This window comes from Brachyistius frenatus, unplaced genomic scaffold (assembly GCF_029030835.1).
Source record: "Brachyistius frenatus isolate BFR_SWC_R1_liver_20210118 unplaced genomic scaffold, ASM2903083v1 Contig_5, whole genome shotgun sequence".
Taxonomy (NCBI): Eukaryota; Metazoa; Chordata; class Actinopteri; family Embiotocidae; genus Brachyistius; species Brachyistius frenatus.
Genome location: NW_027210604.1, coordinates 4126490 through 4151867, shown reverse-complemented (window position 1 = coordinate 4151867; position 25378 = coordinate 4126490). Strand labels below are relative to the sequence as shown.

General features: G+C 39.1%; 1 protein-coding gene across 1 annotated transcript; it reads right to left on the bottom strand.

Moving 5' to 3' along the window:
• Positions 1-24630, bottom strand: jakmip2 (janus kinase and microtubule interacting protein 2). The gene is made up of 24 exons (XM_069717803.1): positions 24156-24630; positions 14668-14915; positions 13580-13834; positions 13201-13443; positions 12385-12594; positions 11843-11941; positions 11518-11664; positions 11258-11398; positions 10640-10696; positions 10215-10337; positions 9902-10030; positions 8730-8813; positions 6757-6819; positions 6306-6404; positions 4782-4883; positions 4506-4559; positions 4367-4432; positions 4208-4276; positions 3431-3508; positions 2977-3027; positions 2279-2431; positions 2062-2127; positions 1474-1550; positions 1-122 (listed from the first exon to the last, which is right to left on the bottom strand). Exons 2-23 carry the CDS (start codon positions 14794-14796, stop codon positions 1500-1502), a joined length of 2469 nt encoding a protein of 822 aa, XP_069573904.1. The 5' UTR covers positions 14797-14915; positions 24156-24630; the 3' UTR covers positions 1-122; positions 1474-1499.
• Positions 24631-25378: the final 748 nt, after the last annotated feature.

The following is a 25378-nucleotide window of genomic DNA, read 5'->3' as shown; positions in this document are numbered from 1 at the left end:
ATACTGACAGCAGTCACTGATGTTCGGACACTAGCAGCCGCTGCGGCACACACCGTTTCACGCTTGTCCAGAAAATAAATAACACTGCAGTCACAAACAAGATCTCCAAACTGACACACCACCTGAGAGAAAGAGAGACACAAGAGTCACCAGGAGTTAGTGTTTGTCAATGGAAATGTAACATTTTACAATATTTAGAGCTCAATATGACGTGATTAATGCTTTTTAATAGACTCAGAGCATTTCTTTCTACTTTGACATGGGTGTAACTCTGAGTAGCCCCCATGTCCCAAACCTTTAAATGTCAGCTCTTCTGAGCATTTTAGGATCTTATAGCTCATTGTTTTGGTTTTACGCCCCACAACTTTACTATTTTTGTTCAGTCTCGATGCTGCGTGTAAACCCACTGTAGAAATGTGAACACCTGCTTTACCAAACAGCTGAGCAGACACAGTTAGAACGTATCTGGTGAAGGCTGGTTGCAGTTAAACTGAAACTCAAGAGTTGGTGGGGACAAAGACAGGGCTAAAAAGTGAGTGAATATTAATCTCGTATTTTTCAGGTAGCAAGAAAAAAAAAAAAGAAGGTTTTCACAGATTGTTGAACTTCCTTCAAGTGACTGAAAAATCTATAAATACAGGTATTGCTAAAAATTTAAAAAAAATCCTGTAAAAAAAATAAACTACCCTGAAGACTGTTTGCCAACTTTTATAAACACATGCATAAAAGTGGGTTAAAATCCCAGACAACTAACAAACAAACGAGGGACAAATGGTGATGTTGATATTGGTGTTGTTTGCTTTGAGATATCCGTTACCTAGACAGTAAGTTAAAATGATATGCTCATGTGGCATGGACACAAACATTTACAGAAATACGTTAGTGGGAAGATGCCGGGAATGTAAAGAAAAGGAGGAATAAGTTAAATATTTTATTTAAGACAAAGTGGGAAAGTGTCTGGACCAGGGTCAAATGATCTTTTACTTCAGGGAAGTATGGCGCTCCCCTAGTGGTCATATTGTAGGGCTTAAACACCCTGGTGCCATTTAATGCAGTCTGAGGCCTGTAGTTTCCTTTCTAAAAAAACAGAACCTACAGATTAAAAACTGTGAGAATTATGTACAGGCCAAGAGGAGTATTGTGATGATATTACAGGACTTGTGGAGTTAATTATAAAATGTATTCTCTGCTTTGATGGCTGATTTTCAGTCTGCTGCTACTTACTGTGTAGCATCCACACATCAATTAGGACACCATTTTTCATTCAGTGGTTATGAAGATTAAAAAACAAATTACATTACTTTAAAAAACATTTAAAAAAAAGTTTAAAAAAAAGTTACTGCTTTTATTATCTCACAAAGCCAAAACACATGCTTGTGTGCAGGTTCTGCTTTTACAGGAGAATATTTGACCGACGTCCATGAGAGAGATGGTGGTGATTTTAACTTCCTACTCAAAGCCCACATGACTCACCTCTGCTACAGGACACGCCAAAGACTTCAAGGCCAAAGGATAAAGGCAAGAGAAAAGAACAAGAATAGAAAGAGGAACTGCAGAGAGAAAGAACGAAAGACGAAGAGGGAACAAAGAAAGATAGCGAGTTAGAGGAACACTTTGAGATATGTTAGTAACAGCAAAGACAGAAACAGATGTTCATTGTACAGGTAAACCGGAAAATTAAGAATAATAAAACCAGAATTTATGACGTATTTAAAAGCCGTGAGATTGTTTTCCTGATTTACATTTATTCTAAACACTCAGAATAATATAATTCACAGGGCTTTAGGGTGAAAAAAAAAAATAAAACTTGAATTGTGATTTCCTGTAAGTAAAGTTCTTAGAACTAGTGACCTTGGTAGCATTTGACTTGGGTGAGTTTTATGTTATGTTTTAAGGGGATCATGCTCTATTTGAAAGTGTAAACTCAAGTCACATTAGCTGATAAGGCTTTCATAATATAGAATTATGTGGTAAAAAAAAAAAAAAAAAGTAAAACCCATTAACCATTCCCCTTTTTTGTCTTTTTTTTTTCTTTCCAGAAAGACATGAAACACGTCCTACCTTTTCCTCCAGGTCTTTAATCTGCCTCCTCTGAATTTCTGTCTTGTCTTCAAGGTCACGAATTCTCTGCAGATATTCGGAGAAAAAAAACACAAAAAAAACAATGATTGCCAGTTCGGTGCTGTTAATTTTTTTTTACCTACAGAACTATTTCCACACAAAGCTCTATTGCATTATCACACAACCACATCTCTCCCTGGTACAGACATAGACGGACCTGGTGGGCCTGGTGCAGCAGCTCCATCCTCTCCTGGAGGATCTGGCAGTCGTACTCTCGACTCTTCCGCAACATCTGCCGCCGCAGCTTCTCCACCGCCGTCCGCAGCTCGTCCTTCTGAAGCTCATCCAGAGGCTCGCCGTACTTTATCACCTGTTGCAAGGAGACGGGTATCAGACACTAACATATACCAGACAATGATAGATTAAAAAAAAACTTCGGTCTTACTGTTTTTGTATAAACTTTTCTCATAGAATTTATGGAATCATAAGATTCCTTGACGGATAATAAAAGTCTTGAGGAAACTTGTTTTCTAGAAATGTTCTTTATCTTTGTTTACAATCTCAAAGCCTCCACAGTCATGACATTCATTTTCAAGAGACGGTGTAAACCAGTCATTTCAGCTCCATGTAGATAGCGTAGACGTTCCACATTAGTGGGAGCTGCATGATCACAAGGATGCATTCAAAGGCAAATTACTAATTATTTTTCGTGACGCATTTCTTGACATTTTCCATGCTCTTGATTTAATAAACATCAACGGTCTGCTATTTTAGATGACTGGAATGAAAACAGCACTGAAGTTTTATAAGAGATAGACACATTACAAGGTAACAAGTGATTGTTTTTTCTCGTAACATTAAGTTTTTATCACAGTAAGGTTGAACTGTAATGCAGAATGTGGGGAAGTAAAAGACCTTGTCCTGCTGCAGGGCGTTGTATAAGGTGGCTTCCAACTCCTGGATTTGCTGTTGAGAACAGAGAAAAGGGGTTGTTACTAGTTTTGCGGTCATACAGACAAACAAAACAAATTTATATTACTACACTTGTTAGGACTTACCGTCGAGCTACGACTTGCTGAACCCCAGTCTTTAACCTAATATTGCCATGATTCCAACAATCACCCTAAAACCTTGTCTTAAAATGAAAAAGAATACAGCAACTGATCTTGAGGTCTGAATAGTGGTCTCCCAATTAGACACAATGTTGTGTCTCCACAGTGTGACAGTGAACAGATCTTGTTCCCATAATGCAACGTACACATGATACACACACACACACACACACACACACACACACACACACACACACACACACACACACACACACACACACACACACACACACACACACACACACACACACGCTTACCATGTAGGCCTGGTCCAGGGCCTGTTTTCTGTAGTCCAGCTCCTCTTCTAGGTATCCTTTCTGTTTACAAAACATCTCCTGCACACGGTGAGCAGGTTGGGGACGGTGATTAGTGAGGAAAGAAGTGAAAAGTGTTCAGTAACTGTAATATGACACTTCATTTATACCAGTACTAGTATTTGAGCCTTAAAATTGAAAAATGTGGCCAATAATACTGTGGTTCATTTCTATATTATGTACTAGGTCTACAATATAAACACATAAAACAATGTATGATCGATTTTGTTTGTTTTTTGTTGTTGTTGTACTTGCTGTCAGATAATTCCCTGATAAAATCAAATTACTGTGAAGGATATTCAATTAAACGGCTATAAATGAATGTCAGGGGTAGAACATCTTGCTTCACTGCAAGTTTTCAATTAAGCAGGGGATTTACTGAGCCCAGTTGAAGTTCATTTGATTTGCAAACGCCACTAATAATGACCCAATGCTTCGCTGTTTAAGAGACATGGCGCTCATGCCTGGAAATAACCAAATCCCTGGAGTGGAGAAGAAAGTGCTTGTCCAACTCAACTTTGAATAACATGTTCTGTTATTGTGTCTTAATCTCACAAAATGATTTTATTGTATTTGTAGATTATTGTTTTTGTTATAGAATTGTAGTCCATTGAACAGATTATTTCTGTGAATAGTTGAAAAAAACATCAATTCAAATCATAACATGCATCAAAATCACGTGGCAATATATTTTCCTGTACAGGATTAGTCGTCACCCACCATCTCTATCTCCAGGTCCATCATCTTCTGGTGCAGTGCTGCCTCCGTCCCTTCAATCTGTTGAATCCACTAGAAGGCAGCGAGCAGCAAAACATGAGTCTGTGCAGCAACAACATATTCTGTTATCAAAATGAATCCTGATGTAGTTCCCAATCTTACCTTTTCTGCTAGTGACAAAACAGTGCTGGCCTGAATGATAGCCACTTGCTCCTCGTTCCTTAAATTCTGTACCAAAGGAAAACAAAGCGTTAATAATGTGCCTGTTTTAGCGTCAGATGATGACTTTCTTATGAATTACCCCGTTGTCTCCAAGGATATCTAGTAGTTTGATGAGATCTGGTATGCACACGTCCTGTGGAGAGAAGAAAATAAAAGTCTACCAGGGACACCCAAACATAAACTACATTTACGTTCAACCTTCAAGTTCAAGTTGTTTTTTTTTACTGCTCTTAGTTCATTGCAGTCACAAAACAGTGGAAGAAGAGTGAGGTCACAAGCCAGAAAAGACAGGAAGGATGGTCTACTGTATAATAATCTATATTAAAGCAGAAGAGGTCTTTATCTCAGTGCGCACCTTGACCCCTTCCTTCATACAGTAGATCTGCAGTGCACTGACGCCCTCCGAGAAGGGATGCATCCTCAAATGGTTGAATGGGGGGGACCTCCTCTCACGCTCCTGCAACAACAGAAAGGCAAGTTTTAATACTCTAAGGACGCACTGCAACTGAAACTCTTTGGGCATGTATGAAACAGTAGTTTAATCTGACAGCATTAGTCATTTTTTAACAGTTTAAAATCAATCTTTAGAGGTTTCAGTATGCGACACTCTGACAGATTACCAGGTTCATTTAATTTGTAGTGCTGGTGACAGATCATATCAGTAACTCACATGGTTGGTGGAGAACAAAACAAAATGGCTCTTTTAATACTTTGCTCTGTAACTCCTGTTGTACTGACCCCCAATTAGCAATGCTGAATGTTTATCACTCCAGCTAGAGACCACTAAATTTAATAGAAGTGGAAGTAACTTAATTAAAGATTATCTTTTGTAAACTTCAATACTCTATAGTATTTAAAAAAAAAAAAAATTGTTCGGCAATGAAAATGCTGAATTAGTTTTTTTTTTTTTTTTTTTTACTTTATTCAAGATGAATTCTGCTTTTATCTGAAGAAGAATGTGACACACCTGTTAGAAATGCTCATTTAAATTCAAATTAAATCCCTGTGATGTTGTGAAATGTGACATCAGCACTGTGCTGAACAATATCTTCTCCTCTGCGCTCACTAGGTGGCAGCTTGACCTCTCACAAGCTGCCGTCAGTATCTGCACTGCAGCACAGCAAGAACACAAAGACTCAGCTAGTAATTATCCTGTATGACAGACTGGAGGGCTGCCCATCTTTATTACGGAGTCACTAACTTCTCAGGCGATTTCAACATGGGAGAAAACTAGTTAATTAGGTGCCTCGCATGTAAATAAAAAGGTAGAGCTTTACAAGTAAAATCAGTAATTGACTGCACGGGTCCGTGTAATGAATCATTCCACAACACGGGGCGTTTACCCTTTTTCCTCTTTGGAAAGTATAAATCTTTTGTTCTTCAGTTGAACTATATCACCTCTGAGTCACTAACCTCCAGGCAGATGGCAATGAGATCACTGTAGCTGCGTAATAGTTGAAACAAACCCACACTTCTTTTTTTTTCTATTAGAGATTGGCCAACACTTGTTTTCCTATGGGACGTCTAAATTTAATTTAACTTATTTCAGACAAGACCTTAAAAAGGACTTTTAGAATGGCAAAAAAAAAAAAAAAAAAAACAGCTGTGGGACTTTTAAGGATCCATAAAAAATTATCTCATGCTGGTATTTTTTTTTCTGGAACTCAATAAATCACCAACAAAATGATTTATTTGAACACGGCTGGATCCTGGTAAACAGGAACCGTCAGAAATCTGGGTTGGCTTCGCAAGACTTATTTATGAGGTACAAAAGTCTGGAGGAGTTTTGGACTCAGCGTAGCATCTTAAGGCTAACCTCACATCAACTTTTTTAAAGATCGTATAACAAAGACTTGGTAGGGAACTTATTGTGACTCACTTCAAGCTCCAGTATCCTGAACTCTAACAGTTCATTTTGGTCTTTGGAGTCTTGAAGCTCCTGCTGCAGCCGACTGCAATCTGAGTCCATCTTGTCCACCTGGACATTATAAAGAATCAGAATGAATGAGTACACAGATAGAAGAAGCTATCATTTGTATATGATATTACATTTAATATTGTAGCAATAGTAGGAACTGGAAGCAAAAATAACTGTAGGAAATATCTGAAGTTAAACAGTGCTAATAATCAAATGCATTATCTGAGAGTGATGTCATCAAACCAATACAAGCCGTGATGTTTTCAAGAAATTCATTAAGATTTAGAAAAATAATATTGGTGCTGTGCAGAAAAGAAGGGAACTCTGCAACTGTTCTTGACAATGCTGTTCAAATATCAACATGTTTAGCAAAGCAGACTGTGTTTGAAGAACAGAAAAAGTCGAGTCCAACCTTTTCTATTAACTCCTGATTCCTTCGTAAGAAGAGCTGCTTCTCCTCCACCCATTTGGAGTCCTGATAGATGAGAAAGACAGCTTTAGTTTAAATTAAAGCTATTTGAAGAACGTAAAAACAACATTTAACATTAATTTTGTTTTCAGACATACTCCCTGTTAAAAACAAAAAAGACAAATACAAAATTTAGCAGTTGGATTACAGTGAAACCCCTTCTTCCACTGATGAGAGGACAGGAGGAATCCCGAGATGTTGATATAGAAAATAAAGTTTTCGGCACATCCATCAATGTATAGATTTGTTGTCTTTTCATTTTTTCGTTGTATATTTTTCCCTTAAATCGGGTGCAAATTATAAAGAAAATTTAAAATTTGTGTTGTTTTTTTTTAGTTTTTGAGAGCATAGCAGGAATATGAACAAAAAACAAAGAGCTGACACAGCATATCCTTGGACGGAAACATAAGCCCAGTCATAATTATATTAAATACAAAGCAGTCTTTTCATAGAAAAGGTACAAAAGTGCAAGAACATCATAAAACAAGAGAGATAAGAAGAGTGGTACTTTTTTATTGGACACAACATATAAATGGTTTCCCAGACCTTATTAAACACAACTGCTCTATTTTCCTTGTAAAATCTCGTTCCCCTGATGTTAGTGCATGTGTTTACCATTGCTCCCCAGCACAAATCACATGTGGGTATAGAGTCCTTATCTCACACTTGCAAGATGAACATTTTTGTAATTACATTTCCAGACAAAACAGCCATCTCTTTACACTTATTGGAAAAGGGTGAGGAGTTTGTTGTTCCATAGGACTCGAGCGAATCACGTTCCCCGAGTCTTCCAAAAAGCCTCACAGAAACATTGAAATATGTTTTTCCAATGTGTGTAGAATTTACGGTAAGACCAGAAAGATTGTGCTAAATTACCAATCATAGGCAGACATCTATCACACACACAGGTGAGCGTGGTGTACTTTCTCTGGAATTATGTAGTCTTCGTAATATTTTAAATTCTTTCAAACATGCCTGATGTTGACGACACATTCATGCGCACTCTTTACCTGTCCACCCACTCCTGAGGGGTTCAACAGAGTTCTGCTATGTAAGATCGGATTCAAATCGAATTCATCCATCGCCTCCAGGAATTTATGCTCACCCTGGATTTCAAAGATAGGCACATACCTCCTGATACAGTCTTGAGTTTGTAGATATGTGCAAAAAAAAAAAAAAAAAAGGGGGATATTGTAAACAGCTTATAACTGTGAAAATGAAGCAAAGTTCCTTTTAATATACAGAATACTGTAAGTGATCTATATCACGGGTACCTCTCTGTTTCTAGATGGAAAGATCAATATCCTCCAGGTACAAAGAACGATTTTCACTATTTGGAATGTCCACGATGTATGGTTTTATCCGCTCAGATTTTTATATTTCTGCCGATGACAAAGCTAAAATATGATTTCTTAACTGTAGTGGGGTTACTGAGGAGAGTGGGCATGGAAGTCTTTTTCCATCTAGCATTGGTTCTGTGAGTAACAATGCCTGGCGGAGGTCTGTGGCAGTGGGATGACCTTTTTTCCACAATGTAATAATGGATAAGTGAGCAGCCTGATATTACATTTTAGGGTATGGTAGGGTAAAACCAGCTGCATCATTTGATTTTAATACTTTTTTGGGCTTCATAGTTCCAAACAAATTACGTAATAATTGAATAAAGCAATACTGAACACTACAACATGGACCTGATTGGGCACAAATTATTTGACATTTCTATTACAGGGTTCATTAAGTTATATTTAGTGTGAATATGTTTCACACAGATTTCTGGATGTCACACAAACATGTCTGTACACACGAAATCACAACAGTTGGAATGCATTACATTATTAAATGTTCCTTTTTTGTTCAACTCCACCATGCATACATGCAAGTTTTTTTTCCTTCATGCGTGTGTTTGTGCTTCCTACCTGTCCCTTCAGGTTTAGCTCCTTCTCCAAGTCCTCTATTTTGGCTTTATACCTGAGAACATCTGCGTGGAGTTGCTCTTGAGCCTGAAACATGACCAAAACAAACCATCACTGGCTAGTGGACCACTGTTTCTTGAGTGCAAATTGAATTAAAATGTAATAATAACACTGGATTGACAGACCACCGCTTAACAGTCATCCCTCAGGCTGAGAACAGTTTGATCCTGTAACACTGGATCTGTACAGCACAATACTCTGGCACAAAAGTGTTTGGACAGCATTTTCAGCCCAGTATGTCGTCTAGCTCTGAGCAGAAGTCAGAGAGCTTTAGTAGACTTGAAGCCTGAAAGAATGCTTTGTGTCTTTGAAAAGCGTGGTCCATTACCCGGCCAATGCAGACAGTTGTATCGATTCAAATTCAAGCGTATCCGATGTCCACATGATGTAGCTAAACTGCTGTGCTGAGGACATGTTTCTTAAGAGAGCTGGAGGAGTGAACACAGCAACCAGATTTTGTTGTATTTTGTTGGTGTTCGTGCCGCAAATACATTTGTTACAGGATCGCATTTCTCTGTCTCTCTTTCAATAACTTGACAGTAAACGGGAAAAATTCTACATCGATTGGAATGTAGATTTTCATGCACAGGTGGAGTTGCAAATGTCCAGTTCAGGGTTGCCAGTAGTTCCCCGCAGTGAAGGAGTCGGTGATGTCAGCGGAGCACAAGGCGTTCAGCACTCAGAGCACAAACAATGATTCAGAACCACTACACTCAAGGACGACCTAATGCACTAAAATATGCTCCGCTGCCCTCTGTGTTATACTGATCAGAAAGGTGAAATTTCACAGAGTTAAAATGAAACAAACTACATATTAAGAATCAACATGGTCTTGAAATGTTCATATTACAGTCTCAAATAAAGAAATACATTACAACGCTGTTTTCAATGTTCATGTTAGGAGAATCGCCTCCAGCTGTAGCTAATCAAATTCTGTGTAACTCAATCTCTCAACATCCATATTAAACAACCACGAATGTAGCATGACCTCGATCCACCTTTTCCCCCCAAAAGTCAATATGGGAAATAAAAACATGTGTTCTGGATGGCAATTTTACAGTTTTACACTCAAGCAGGAATGTCGAAACAAAGTTGGAAGCCAGTTAAACTTGTACCTTGGCTTCCATCTCAGCATCCAGTATGCCTCCTTTCTGTTCCTGCAGCAGGGCATAGGCTCGCTGTAAGGCCTGATATTCTCTGGTCAGCTGACGGAAACGTAGCTCCGATTCTTCGTTTGCTAGACCCTTTTTTTTTTTTACACACAGAGAGAGAGGTCAGAGGTCATGATTTCAGAAGGCTAATATCCCTCTTCTGGCGCAGCTGTATGGCTTTCATAATGATGCTGGAAATCAAGGAGTTAAAACAAAGTGGAGGAGATTAATGTGAACGCAAATGAGGTCACTGTGATACTTAAATATGATTCCTCACCTCATCCAGATCTTCCTCGGGAGTTGCAGGGGTTCTGTCCATCCGGAACGAAGCCACAGAGGACGTCTCGGAGTCCATAGACTCTTCATCGTACCCGAAGAAAGTGTCTACTACGATGTGCCTCTGCAGAGAAAAGAGGTGACACATACAACAATCTTAAATGATTACGTTAGACTTTCCAGAAGTTTTTGCATCTACTCACAGGCTTCTTAACTACATGCAGCACCTTTATTAGTTGTTATTTGGTTGTCTAACATCATTATCCTCTTTGATAAATACAAAGATTTCTATGTTGTACAAAAAAAACAACAGAAAAGATTATGTATTGTCCAGAAGTACCTTCTCAAAGAATACATTGTACTGGACTCAATTATTAAATTAACTCTTTAAGATAAGTAACCATAAACAAATTGAGCTCCTCCTACCTTTATCGGCCTCGAACTTCGTTTATGCCTTTTCTTTCTTAGTAGTTTTTCTCGGTCCTGTAAACACAGACAAAATGTAAAAACCATCACTAAACACACTGTTAGCTAAACAATAAACCCTTTGCACAGTTCCCTGAGGATATTAGCCATTAGATGCACCGCAGGAGCGTGATTAAAATAGCATTAAAAAAAAGTCATGCATAAGGAAACAACTTGAATAGAGTATATAATTGGACACACTATCCACAATTGTTCACTTTTGGTCACTGCAGACAATGTTAACTAATTCACTTTATCGTATGTATGTTTTTAGTAGGTGTACAATTAGTTGATGCAGGATCAATTGTGGTGATATATATTCCAGGTCGTCCTTCATTCAAATAAGCAATTATATAATTGTCAAGACATTTCATGATTTGAAAATCTTAAACTTCTTTCACTTCACTTTTGAATGTATTTATCAAACACAAAACTGTGTATGTCTAACTAGTTTATATAAATAGGGTACAGGACCAATGGTTTCAGATGAATGACCCCCATGTTCTCAAACTGCCTGCTCTGCCAATAAGTGAAGATGTAAAAATGGAAATTTGCATCCTATTTAAAAATAAAACATACTCTTGTCAGTTCATCAATCATGCTTTGTTGCTCCAGGACTTGAAGCTTGAGAAAGGCTATTTCCTGATCATCATGGGCTTGGTCCAGGTCATTCAGAGACTTCAGCTTCTTCAATGGAGGATGGGAGCTTATCCTCTCCTTCTGTAGATGCACAGGGACATAACACACAAAGAGAGTGAAGATCTCCGAGATCACAACATTCAACTGCAGGTCAGCCTGTATGAACGAACGGTATGTCGCCATTGTGACTTCGTGCTGACCATCTCGTGGTTCTCCTTCACCAGGCTCTTCAGTTTATCCTCCAGCTTCTGGATAGTATGGGTCAAATCATCATTCCTCTTACTCAGCAGCTTGTTCTTGTCCAGCAGAGGTTTGCACTGCTTCTCCGACTCTCGAACTCGCTTCACCTGGTGGGGATAAAAGGACACAGGGTATATAGAGTATTAAATGGTGACCAAGGAAGGAGGCCAGCAAAGCGATGACCAGGAAGCAAAAACTGGGAGATTTGAAGTCAAAGCAGACACATGAAATAAGTGATTAAGTTCATTTTTCAATTTCATTTTTAGTGAAATGATTTGATCATACCAGTTCATTTCTCTCATCGACCAGCAGCGAATTGCGGTCCTCTAATTTGCGTATGGTTGAGTTGAGATCAGCAAGACGCCTCTGATTTCTCCTCAGGTCCTGAAACAAACAAATAAACAATCATTTATCATTGAACCATTCCAATCACAAGCTAGATGAGAAAAATGACACCGTATATATTTTTTTGGTGTAATAGTGTAAGGAGGCATGATGACTTTCAAATAATTGTAACAGTATAATTGCGGCAATCAATGTTTTCCTTTAGTTGTTGTTGTTGTTTTTGTTGTTGTTGCTTTGAGGTGATCTTGGGGCTTTGAAAGAAACCGTTCTTAAACTCACACATCTCTCTTATGATCGTGGTGAGTTTTGAGCTGTGTTGTGGGACCATTTGTCTGTAAAAACAAAACCTTTAACTAATCCAAACTGCAGCAAAGTACAAATGGAGTTCAAGAGTTGGGGAAAGAGTTAAATGCCCACTGGTTCTCTCAAATGACTAGGCTGATGTTCAGCTTGGAAATAAATGAGCAGAGCATTAAACTCACTGGACTGCCACAGTGCTCCGCACCGTCTCCGGCTCTGCCTGGAATTTCTCTTTTCGGGCTTCCAAGGCCGCACTCGGCCTCCTTGACCAGGAACAATTGTTCATCCAGGGCGTCCTTCTGAAGCTGCAGCTTCTGCAAGAAACCCGACGTTGACTCCAGTTCCTTCTCCAGAGCAAAAATGGTGCGGTCTTTAGATTTAATTTCATCCACCTGTGGTGACGGAGAAGGAAGTAATGTTGTAGTTAAAAAATAGCGAATAGGACAGCACTTGCTTCTGTTTCTGGAGGGTGTCATTTGATGCCTGCGTACTTTATTGGTTAGGTTATTTAAGACATTCCGTGGTCCTTTTCTTAGTCTACGTAGTTTTAAATGACAGTGAATACCTTGTTTACTTTTTATTGGTCAGACAAGTAACTGAAATATTATTCTTAGACATTTAATGGACTTAAAGAAACATGGATTCACAGAAAAATGAGTCAATAGATTAATATTTGACTGAAAAGATTCAAACCAATAAGTTCTCACTCTACTTTCTACACGTAGCCACACAGATCTGATTAAGCTCACTACACCAGATAGCCAAAAGCCATTGTTGTGATTAGTTATGTTGTAAACGAAAAGGTTCCTCTACAGAAAACTCTCATTTTTGCCACATGCAACAGAAATGCAGTTTCTGTAAAAGGAAATAAATACACCTGACTGAGCTCCATCCCACAAGTATTTTTTTTTTTTTTTTTTTAATATTTAGAACATTTTATTTAAGACGGTTGTTAAGTATTTCGTATCATAACATTTAGCAGTAGTGACTGTGCTTACCAGCCTGCGGATGTCCCTCTCACTGTCCCACTTGATCTTGGAGATCTGCTCCTGGTGCTGCTGGTGCTCCACCCGCAAGTCTCCAGCCTTCATCTTGTCGGCCTGGATCATGTTGCTGAGAGCCTCGTCGGTCTGCTTCTTAGTAGACTTCAGCTCTATTATCTCCTGCAGGAGCTTCACTCTCTCCTGGTCGAAGAAGCGGCGTGCCTCCTCCTTGGCTTCCAGTGTCAGTGCTGTGCGCACCTGAAGAAGCCATGGCAGAAAAAAGCAGATGGGTGTCGATGTGGCTCGGCAGCATTTCCACAGAACACTTAGATGTTTTTTTTTTTTTTTTTTTTTAAATAACTGCTTTAGCTTCACTGGCCGAGCCTAACCTCACCTTCTCTCCGCTGCCATCGCGCATGGCATTCAGCGCAGCTTTGAGCCTCTGATTCTCCTGGTCTTTGATTTTGGCGTGGCGGGCCAGCTCCTGCTCATGTTGCCGTGTCAGGTTTTCCCTGAGAGACTGGAGCTCCTTTTGCTTTTCCTCGTGCCACTTGGCACGCTGCTCTGTCAACATGGCGGTGTGACGGTGCTGCTCCTGCTCTCGCACCCGCTTCACCTCCTGCACCTTGTCCCGCTCCAGCTTGCTCACCTTTGAGAGGATCGACACAGGAAGAGGAGAGAGGGATTAGAGTTATTTTACATAAATACCCACCAGGCCTTCATGACGCTCTCTAGTTTAACTTTACTGCTGTAAAATTGTCATCTGCTATTTTCCAGCCAGGCTGTTGAATGCATATGCGGAGCTTATACAAGGAAGGCACATGTACATGTGAAAAAGCTTCTGAGTCGCCAAACAAGTCCATGCACCAGTTCCAGAGGTGTCATCATTGTAACAAACCAAACTATCAATGCATTGTAACTAATGCAAAGCACCACTGCAGATTGAGGACTTAAAGATAAACCATGGAAAGTAGACAATTGGGATAAAAATGAAGGAAAAGGGGCAGAAAAAGCCAATAAAAAAAAATAGAGGAAAATCAATATAGGGTGAGGAACCAATCAAAATGACTGAAATGTTTTTGAAAGAGAAGCTCAGTTGAACAAATACATACTATGTGACAGCGGTCTGTCTGATTGCAGTTCATTTATGGAGAAAATAAATCATTCACTTCTATTTTGAAGCTTACATTTAACTTTGTTCAGTGCAGCCCTCTACTTGAATGCATATTTTACAGGCTACCGCTAACTTAGCTCTACGTTAAATATAAATGAATCACATGCAACACACGTTTTCATCTCCTTTTCCAGGAAAATTAAAAAGAAAATGCAGGTAAATAATGACACATATGATTTGGATATTTTCATGTCTGAGAAAAGTATTGGATTAAATGGCTTAAGGTTTAATTCCACTGAGACTATACTGAGAATGACCTAAAATAGCGTATTCAGGATGAAGTTATATATTTGGATGTTATACCGTACCTTGCATTTTTCTTGGTGTAGCTCTATCTGAATGTCAGTCAGCTTGGACCTGAGATCTTCATTGGCTGCCTGTAAGGCAGAGATAAGCGCTTCGGGCTTCTCGCCCTTCGTACGCCCTTTCTTGGCCATTGAATCAAAAACTAAAGAGGCTCTTCTAATGCTTTCATTGAGACTTCATAGAAACTTTCCAAGGCGCTTCCAGGGTTTCCAGTTCCTCCTCTTCCTCATTCTCCTATTAGACAAAAGGGCTTGGGGGTAGAGGAGAGACACAAAAAGAGACAGATTGAGACATGCAGGCTGCCGGGGGTTGAGGACGAGCCTGGGCCTCCTAATGCACGTGTTCATGTGAGCAACATCAGTCAAGAAATAATGACAGTGACAGTGAGCTCAAGAGCTTATATGGTCAGTATGTGTGGTTAATAACAGAATGAATATGCCTGTATACTATAGATATTCTGGTACAAATTGCCTAACTTAATTTTCTAGATCAAGTTCTGTATTGCCACATCATTCCCAGTTTCTAGGAATTTAAAAGACATCGCATGTACATCCTTGAAACACCCAAGTGGCATTATCAGGAACAGACGTGATGATCAGCAGCAGTCATACTATTCCAGTTAACACTACAGCGACAGATTAATCCACGAAACCAAAGATTGAATCTAAAAAACACTGGGACTAAAATTTGCGCGCTTTAGCCAAGTGCTTTTACGAGACTCGTTAAGTGTATAATATTGAGTGAGAGACTGACTAATTCTGATCATGATCACAGACAGACATCACTGAAGACACACAGACAGAGCTTCAGGAGATTACTTCATACTTGTGACTAAAAGAGATAAGGCGGCGGAAGATGGTATTTTCACCTTTTAGACCATGTTTCACTGGAAACTATTGACAACTCTTCATCATAAAACGGTTTGATGCCGTTTCCTGGAACTTCGGTTCCATTTTACTGTTGCAGGGACAGTGTGCTTTATGCTGCATTTGATTTCTTGCATGACTATTATGGGTTACCCTAAAATATGCAATGTGACAGCAGTCACGGGTAATCCTTTCTGCTCTGCTATTTGTCTTTTTCTCGTGCACTGTGTGAGGTCAACTGGGAGCCAACGACCTGCTGAGCGCTGGAGACGACCGTTCACGAGGCACATATTTGAACAGGTTTCAGACTCAAATCAGACCGTGAGAAAGCGTAAACACTTTTGTTTGATGATTAGATTAATTTAGACACTTACGTTTTCTATCATTAACAGAGCTTGGGGAAAAAAAAAAACACGTGCAGGTCATTAATAAAATACATATTGTACATCAGGAAGACAATATGGAATCCTCCAGTTGTCTCAAACAAAAACAAAAAAACACAATAATAGAGCTTTTGTTATTAGAGAACAAAGACATCCATTTCAATTGGTCTTAATTAATAATTGGTTATAATTCCATGATGTTAAAGCCTGTAGGAACTCTTTGTGCTGAGCTTGCTGAAGCAAGTAAAGCATCAATGATTGATTGTTATGTTGTCGGAGGGTGAAAGTTAAGAGTTATTATTGGGGTTAGAGACCAGTTGACTTAATTTGTAACCGAGTTTCACAACTCACTGGTGACACATCTCTCAAAGTACAATACAGTGAACCCTCGCTATAACGCGGTTCACCTTTCACGGTCTCGCTGCTTCACGGATTTGCATCGTGCATTGTGTTCTGCATTCTGATTGGCTAAACAGTCTCTCCGCTTCTTCTCTACCTGTTTGTCAATAACGTTGCGGTTTAATATGTACACGTACGTAAAACAGCTTGCCAAATTAAAAATAATCGATGGTGGCATGTCGGTTTATAAGAATCTTTTTGCCCAGAAGAAAAAAGAGCGACAACAACTACCGATAACTATGTTCTTCTCTCGAAAAACCACACCTGCACCGCCGGCTTTAGAAGAAAGAACCGCTGCAGAGCGGAGTCAGGATGCAGCGGCTCAGTCAGAAGAGCAGTGAAATACACGTGAGTCACTATTTGTCCTCCTGTACTTTGTATTTGTTTTCATAATCATTTTTCATTTCCTCCCGTTCTAATCCAATGACTCGGGTCGCAGTGGGGCGGTGCCGATCTCAGCAATTTGAAGCCTTCAGTTCGTATTGATGATTCAAATTATTATTTTACAGTACAGTAGTTATTTGTAAAAAAAACATTTATGCAGTACTTTTATTTGTTAAACAAATGCTTGGGCCTGTAAAAAGGTTTTGTTCTTTGGTTTCAATGTATTATGGAGTATTTCATTGTATAATAATTGTAAAAAAAATAAAGGTTACTACTTCACGGATTTCGCCTATCACGGTTTCTATTTGGAACGTAACCCCCGCGATAAACGAGGGTTCACTGTACATGTAAAATATCCTGTGTGTACTGCCACAGTTTAAATGAAGGTTAAAGGTACAGATGAACACATTTGGTCAGTAATGTAAAAGGGGTTGTTATAAAGCTTCAGCGACTTGTCCAAGGGCACTTTGGAGAAAAATGTATGCTTTATCAGCTACACTCCAGCTGGTATACATGTTGCTCATGTGTGCACAACACACTTTTTTTTTTGTATCAATATGACAATTATGATGATTGAGGTCTGTCAGTTGGTTAAACTCGCATAATAACTGTACTGCTAACAGACTGTCCAAATGTCATAACTTTGACGTCAACTCTTTTTTACTTTGTGGTGCAACTGTCTAGATTTACCGACTTTTTTGTTAAAAAAAATAAATAAATAAAAAGTACTCATTGATTCTAGATGCTCTTTGATTGTATAATATGTATCGATACAATTTCAATTAGAAAACATGAAGGGTTTTCCAAAAGGTCAAACTGCCACTTTTGGGAGATTTGTTTAGTTGCATCTCCAGTATGTTAACTGTATACATCTGATCAACTAATCAGAAATGTGCATGTCAAAAGGCAAACGATGACTCGGGAGGAGTTGGATGGTGTATGTCATAATCTGAGGAGCGATGACATAACATCGCTTAAAAGATTTTAGGGTGCAGATTAGAGATAAAGCAGTCGTCACGTCTGGGCCACATGCGGTCATTACTCCTCAGTGCTGTGAAGCCTTCTAAAAGTGTTGCTGCTCTTTTTAAGCATCACTTGAGGAGGCTGTCCAAAGAAACACTGATGAAAACAACTGTGTGGATCATTAAGTGTACACTTCAAACAGGTTTAACAACAGGTTTTAGACACCTCTAATTTATTGTTGCTGGCACTGTAACACCTCTAGTCCTCCAATTAACAACTATGTGATGAATACGTGATGTTTTGCAGAGGAAATTTGAGTTTACTTGTCGTGACATGTTTGCACAATAACAGCACTGTATGATACGCCTCCCAGTAGTCTTTCCCTTATTATATATTTTAAATAATTGAATTACAAACCCACTGTATAAAACATTGCCATAGTCACTGTGTCCTATTTGCAGATTCTAAACTGATGTATTCACATTGTTTGTGTGGCAGTCAAAACACTAAAATGTATTAAATTTATAATGATGTTAAAGCTAAAAAAAAAAAAAAAAAAAAAAAAAAAAAAACTATCTTTGAGTTACTTACCAGTTATCGAAATATCAATTTTGACATCGATTCAATACATTTTCTGTTGACCAACTGATTTACTGAAAAAAAATGCAATGACGACGACTGGGATTATACATAAGGAAATAAATTAATTGGACTCATCCTGGTAAGGTTCCTTAAGGACACAAAATATGTCTGATGTCCAAGCTTAAAACCTCATTTTCTCACAATGCTACAGTAGATTAAATTGAGCATCATTTATTCAAATACCTAAACTACACCAAACCAGATGAATAAACTTCTTTTGCCAGAACAATAACAAATTCATACTCAAAACATACATACCCCTGCCCTATGCGATGTGCATTTATCTGTAGATTTCAACTTTTACAAAGAAAGTTTAATTATTTGGGGATGCGACGTATCACTGTAGAATATTTTTTCGATACACCGTTTGTTGACCATTTTTCCACTACATTCACAAAAATCTTTTTTTGTTTCCTTTTTTTTTTTTTTTTAACTTCGCTGCTAATATATTGTGGGACATTTACAGTCCCACTTGCAACAGAAAAAGCATGGCATAATTAGTTACATTGTTTTAATGCTCTGACACATGTTACTACAGTATATAACGTACAACACTCTTTATGGTAGCAAGTGTCCAAGAACCAAATATACGGGCGGCACGGTGGTGCAGTGGTTAGCACTGTCACCTCACAGCAAAAAAGGTTCGGGGTTCGAATCCGGTCCTGGGCCTTTCTGTGCGGAGTTTGCATGTTCTCCCTGTGCTTGTGTGGGTTCTCTCCGGGTTCTCCGGCTTCCTCCCATCATCCAAAAACATGCACATCAGGTTACCTGGCGCCGCGCCGGTGGCAGCCTGCTGCAGCAGCTCCCCCCTGAGAGCCCCCCCCCCTGCTGTAGTGAAGAAATTTCCCCTCGGGGATTAATAAAGTGTATCAAATTCCCCAACAAACTGTTTTGCTTTGAGCAGAGCATGTTCTTTCCCATACTTTGGTTAACAGTTATTCTTAAATTAGTAGACCCTTCTTCTCCTGACTGACTACATGTATTATTCTTTAATGTGATTATGTGGCAAGACCTGAGCTTCTCATATACATGGCTTATTTCGAATTCTGTCTCAATGCTGCTGCTGGTTTGAGAGTTTTATCTATTTTTTCATGCAAGAAAAATATTTACTTATAAAAACGTAGAATTTTTGTTTCATGAATCATTTCTATATAATAATGTTTATTTTATAAATGGTATACAAAATTCTAACTGCCTTAATTATATTTTATAAATGTTTATAATTGCTTTATAGATTGGTTATACAACATTAGTGAGACCACTATTTAGGTTGTTAAATTGAAAAAAATCCATTAGCTGGTGTTTCTAATTTCTAATTGGTTATAAATCATTAATAGTCGTTAATAAATGTCTTTCTTGATCTCCGCAGCCCTATAACAAGAGAAATTGATGAATACAATCAGTTAATTGGATTTTCGCAACCTTTAACTGAATCTAAAACTGTTTAGAATTGTATATATTGATAATTAATTAAACAATTAGTCAAAATTATAGTTCCTTTTAAAAGGGTACCTTATTTTTTTTTTTAAAAACTAATTCTAATTACTTTTTATTAATTTGCAATGGTCTAAGCTAAGCAACAATATGCAACAACAACAAAAATTGTATTTAAAAAAAACAACTTTACAAAAAAACACAAGGATGGTGATGCTGCACTGATGACTCCATATTCATCTTGGTACTTTAGACTACACAACTATCATACAAGCCAGCCACGACTCACCAGGATTACTAATACTGTATTAACCTACAAAGCACCCACAGAAGCCAGATACTGTCCTGAAGGGGCAGACTAGAGATGAATTTGCAGTGAGGCCAAGTCAATGTGATTACTGTCATATTCCATTTTCAGACTGTGCTGAGAGGCAATCTGCTGGCCAGTCAAATGAACATAATCCACAAACGCACAGGCCTCCAACCCAAACACTGGGCCATGCACCGGATGTAGCCTCTGTCTAACCTATTTTGACTTTCATTTCTATTTTTAAATGCATGACTTTCACTGAGTATCACTCTTCTTTGTGGAGGCTTAGCTGATTTTCTCACAGATTAAGGTTGTTTTCCCTCTGTTGTCCCCTTGCAAATTACCAAAAAGCAGCAATGCTTCCAAACTCTCCCATGTTTTCTGATTTCCGTTTCCCCAGGAATAGTCTTACTTAGCACTCCTCTCTTTTTTAGTGCCAAGCACTGAATGCAACACCTTTAATATTTAAACACAGGAAGTCATATTGTGGGAAATTTCCCATTTCAATTAAGGAGCGCTCTTAACCAGTACTATACTATTAAACAGGCTTCAAGCTGAGTTTGATCCACCTTAGAGGCAACTTAGTAATAATACTTAACATTGTGATCTTCATCTCATAAGCACATACAAAGCGACAGCAATATCCGGCATTAAACGTTAACAATAACGTGCTTTGAGGTAACATTTTGTGTTACTGTGGGTGGGTGAGTTAACCAACGAGTAGCAACATGGTTTATTAAAAAAAAAAAGCAGTGCGCTTGCGTAACACAACAGAGTGTTTTGACGGCTGTCGTTTGCATTTTAAATGACCATTTTGCTATGTTTTGTCGGGGGTGATTGAGACGGGATGCACTTTTGCTTTTAATGATTTCCAGTCTTTATTAATGATTATCTTGACTGCATGCCAATGCTGCATTTAGCAATATTTTACCATAGTTTTGCCAAAACTAGGTTGTTCACTGTCATTCTATTCTTTATGGCAAAGAAGAAATGGACATTCAGCTACTGTGTTCTGCAAAGTTGCATTTTAATATTTACGAACGTCTGTTTCATATTAATTTGGGATCACATTAATAGACTATGCACATTTCTGTTTTCAATTTCCCAAATAACTCTTTCAACCTGGAGCCAACATTTTCTGTATCAGGACCTACCATCTGTCCTTCTCTACCTCGCCAAACTGCTGTGCAAACCACACTTTGCCTTGGGTTGGGGTTTGAATTAAGACAAACTTCTGCTGCTTTTGAAGATGATATTTGGAGTTTTGGTAAATTCTCCTGAACTGTGTTGAGTATATCAGCCAACAAAGATCAAAGTAGCTCTGTAGTGAAGCAGTTAACAACATTTTTAAAAGATCCAGGTCCAGCACATAACTGCAACTTTTAATAAAATAAATGCTGTCCACTCAAAATTAGTTCTATATACAACTAATTTGCGACAATATGTTGAAAGTAAATATAACGCTGCCTGGATTAGGTTTTCTATTACCATAATGATTTTCTTTTTCTAATTCAAAGACAAAAGATAATAAATTGTAAAAAAAAAATTGAATGGAAAAAATGTTGATGCCGCACTATCACAGGAAAGGGAAATAGTAGAATTTGCTGTCACTATCTCGGTGTTGACAGGTAACTCTGTCTATTTCAAATGACATACTTCCCTTACTACGCTAAAAAATTAGTGCCCTTAAATGTGAGGACTCTTACTTGTGTAGTACTTGAATTTCGACAGTGTAGTGTTGTTTTAAACCGCAGACTGCGGTTCTGCGCTGACTGGAAAGTAACTGTAGCATGTGAATTGATCACCCGCCAAAACATCTGCCGGCTACAATTATTTCACCCAGAAATGAAGATGTTTTTGTGCAGCACCTAAATGACAAAAATCACAAAACCTACACCAACCTGGGTCTAAAATTTCATCCCAATATGACTTAATCAGCACCGAGTGAGTATTTTCCAATTGCTCCCTCACATGTGGAGCAGGAATCCAAACTTTTCAAACCCAATACCAGACCTAGACAGACAGATCTCTCTCATGGCATAGCTGCTTAACCAACTGTCACTTTAGACTTTATCTTTCTGTCATGGTCTTTTTTCAGCAAACTAAATATTAAATTCCGGGACTACTTTTCTTTTTGCTAATCCGTATTATGCAATAGTGTCTGCAAAGGTTAGAGTAATGCCAGTGTTGTTCCGACATCAAGGAGTAACTTAAATTGAATCAGTCTGGGATGCAACGGTGACATAAGCAAGTTCAAAGTGCCATAGCATCGGATGGAGTGAAGCAGCACTCTCCTGCTCGTGTTTGGATTACATTTCAGTTCAGGCCAAAAATGACTTCTAATCCATTTGCACAAGGTCAAAATACCAACACAATGTAGGAGCAGTTATTCTAGTGCTGGAAACAGTGCAGGAAAGTGCATCAAAGGTTCATATCTGTTCCATGGTTCATGTGACTTCAACAAGTAAATGGAAAAACGTTGAACCCAGGCAAGCATTTTAGGGAAAATGCATTTCATTTATTAGATTGAGAAATGATTTGCAATATGGAAGACAAACAAAATGGAAAATATATTTGTTTGAATAATGAACAAATGGCTTGCATCAAAACCCTCACTCCTTAAAATCCCATTTGCCTTGTAGCCTACTTTGTCAGTCATGATTATTGATTTGTAAAATACATAGTGATGTAGAAAATCTTGACATCCTTAACCCATTATATATAGCATTTTGATACGATTCTTGATGTCACGATTCCTTGCAGTCATGTTGCACTACTGTATAAACGTTTTAAAGCAGTGAGCGTATGCTGCTATGCCGCTAAATTCAAATTAAGGCTTCAGGTGACAACTGATTACAAGAATGAGAGTGACTTCTGAATACGTCTGTGAAATATGACTGTACACAACAAGACTCAATGGCACGTAGACACAGGAATGAATATTGTCACCTCTTGTAAACCGACTCTGAGCAACAAACTTGAATTTGTAGAGAATGATTTACGTGACAGCTCCACCCAAAGGGCAGAGAAACATTGTCAAAAAAATGAATCCTGTACGGCCTGGCCGTGTCAGCTCCATCACGGAGACAACTGAGCTCACGTTTTGACCCCCTTTTCCAATGGATTTATCTACCTTTTACTTTAACCTCTTGCTACGTTTTGCTATCAATACATTGGATAATTCTTGGAATTGCAACATAATTTATAAACAATCAGCTCGTGGCCAGTCATAACCTACATCCGTGCTGACCTTAAAATAATAGTGTGACAAATGCCTCCCCAGCCCGGGCGATGTCTGTTGAATCAGGCCGGTGTAACGGCCCGAGGTAGTTGTAGGCTAAGGAACCGTGTGCCTCAGTCTGGAGGCCCTGCCAATCCCATGGTGGACGAGCGTCCTCTTGCAGCATCACTGCAGCATCCTTTACAAAAACATGGCCAGCGATGAGTGGTCTGCCAAGCAGAAAGACGCGCACACAGCGTTACCGCACATGCCTAATTATGAACCGAAAGCCGGTGTGCATCTGGCTTTACCCGAGACGCGAGCAGTAACAGCTGGATTCTGCACCGCACAACAAGTGCGGCCACTAAAAAAAAAATTTTTTTTTTTTTTTTTTTTTAAAAAAGGCCCACCGGCCGCGGAAATGGACACGCGAGATGATTGCTCGATGCCCGCTTGGGCGAACGTCGTGTGTAAGGAGGCTCTGCGTGGCAATCGAAATCATCCCCGAGCGGACGCAGGATGTATCTCCCCCCCACCACCACCACCACCCCCAGTCATCTTTACAGGGCTTGCTGATGGAAGGCCGAGCGCTGCCACTTCCGACATGCAGGCTGCACCAGCTGCACCAGCTACACGGCAAAAAAATAAAAACACGTCTCTCGGGATTTATCGGATAGCTCACGATGCTGGCATCCATGGGTACCCGTTTCATAACCGGCAGTGAAATAATAATAATAATTAAAAAAAAAAACGACTCCAACATTTCGCACCGCGACCGAGACGGTCATCTGTCTCCAACCAACTAGGCCCGCTAGTCTCAGTAACTCCCGGTTTACACGATGATAAACCAAACAACGGCCGCATTCACAAACGGTTTTGCTCGCCTTACCTCGTTATGGATTCTCGTCATGCGTGTAGTCTTAATCGGTGAGAAATCGTGTCCATGGCATGCTCCTTCTTCTTTTTTTTTTTTTTTTTTTTTTTAAAAAAAAGAAGAAAATCGCCCCCCTCCGCTAAGATCTCAGCATCAGCAGCAGCAGCAGCAGCTCCGTACAATGAAGCAGTGATGGCCGGTGGTGATGATGCTGGGAGCCCCGCCCTCCTCTCCGTGCAGCCGGAATGAGCTCACTGATTTCCAGCCGGGGCTCCAGTACCGCTGCAGTCCACCAGATACACCGGCTGGACAATCTTCACTTGTCCATGTCGATTCCCTACTTCACACGCTAACATTGTGAGGAAGTTGCACGGAAGGATTATCTCCGTTGTTTCTTCCGCGCAGATTCTGTTTGCGCTGGCGCAGCAGAATGGCGCAACGCCGACACTCGGGATAAACCTTCATTGCGAGACCTTTTACGTTTGCTTTTTTTTTTTTTTTTCCTTTTCTGGCCGGCAGACGTGCAAGTTTTATCTGAACGTTTTCCGGGTGTTGCAGATCTTTGTTAGGACTTTCACTGTCCTATTACAAAGCCATACAAATCGTGGAACCCACATTGATGGTTTGGGTGTCCAAGAAAAAAAAAAAAAAAAAAAAGTGAAACGTCATTAAAAAAAAATAAAAAAAATGTCAGAACACTTCTACTATACGTACATTACTATACTTTTTAAACTTTCGGTCAATCAGACCGTCATCAAAATCACACACAGTACAACATTATCGGCTTAATGGGGGTGCACCTGTGCACATCCCGGTGGGAGAATTGTAGTTTCGCAGATGGAAGCCACGTTCGTTAGGAACTACAAAAAGCAACATTCAACGCAGTGAATATAAAACAAACAATCAAGAGAAATGTTAAAATAGTGGCATAAACAAATATCCATGACAGAACACCGACACTACAAGAAGCCATCCGTTTCAACAGGATTCAACAATTTACTTTGTGCTTGTGTGTCTGTGTGTGTCTGTTGTCAAATAGTGTATCTTTCTCCACCTGGAATATCTTATCTGAAGAACTCAACTAATGTTTTGTGAATGATGCAGAACACAATGCTTGAAAATGACTCAGTCAAGATACAAAGTGTAATCTTTCAGTACACTTATGCAAGCTTTACTTTTCCGTGGATCTGTGATGCAATCATTTTCCTCACATCATTATTTTTTTTTGTTATTTGAAT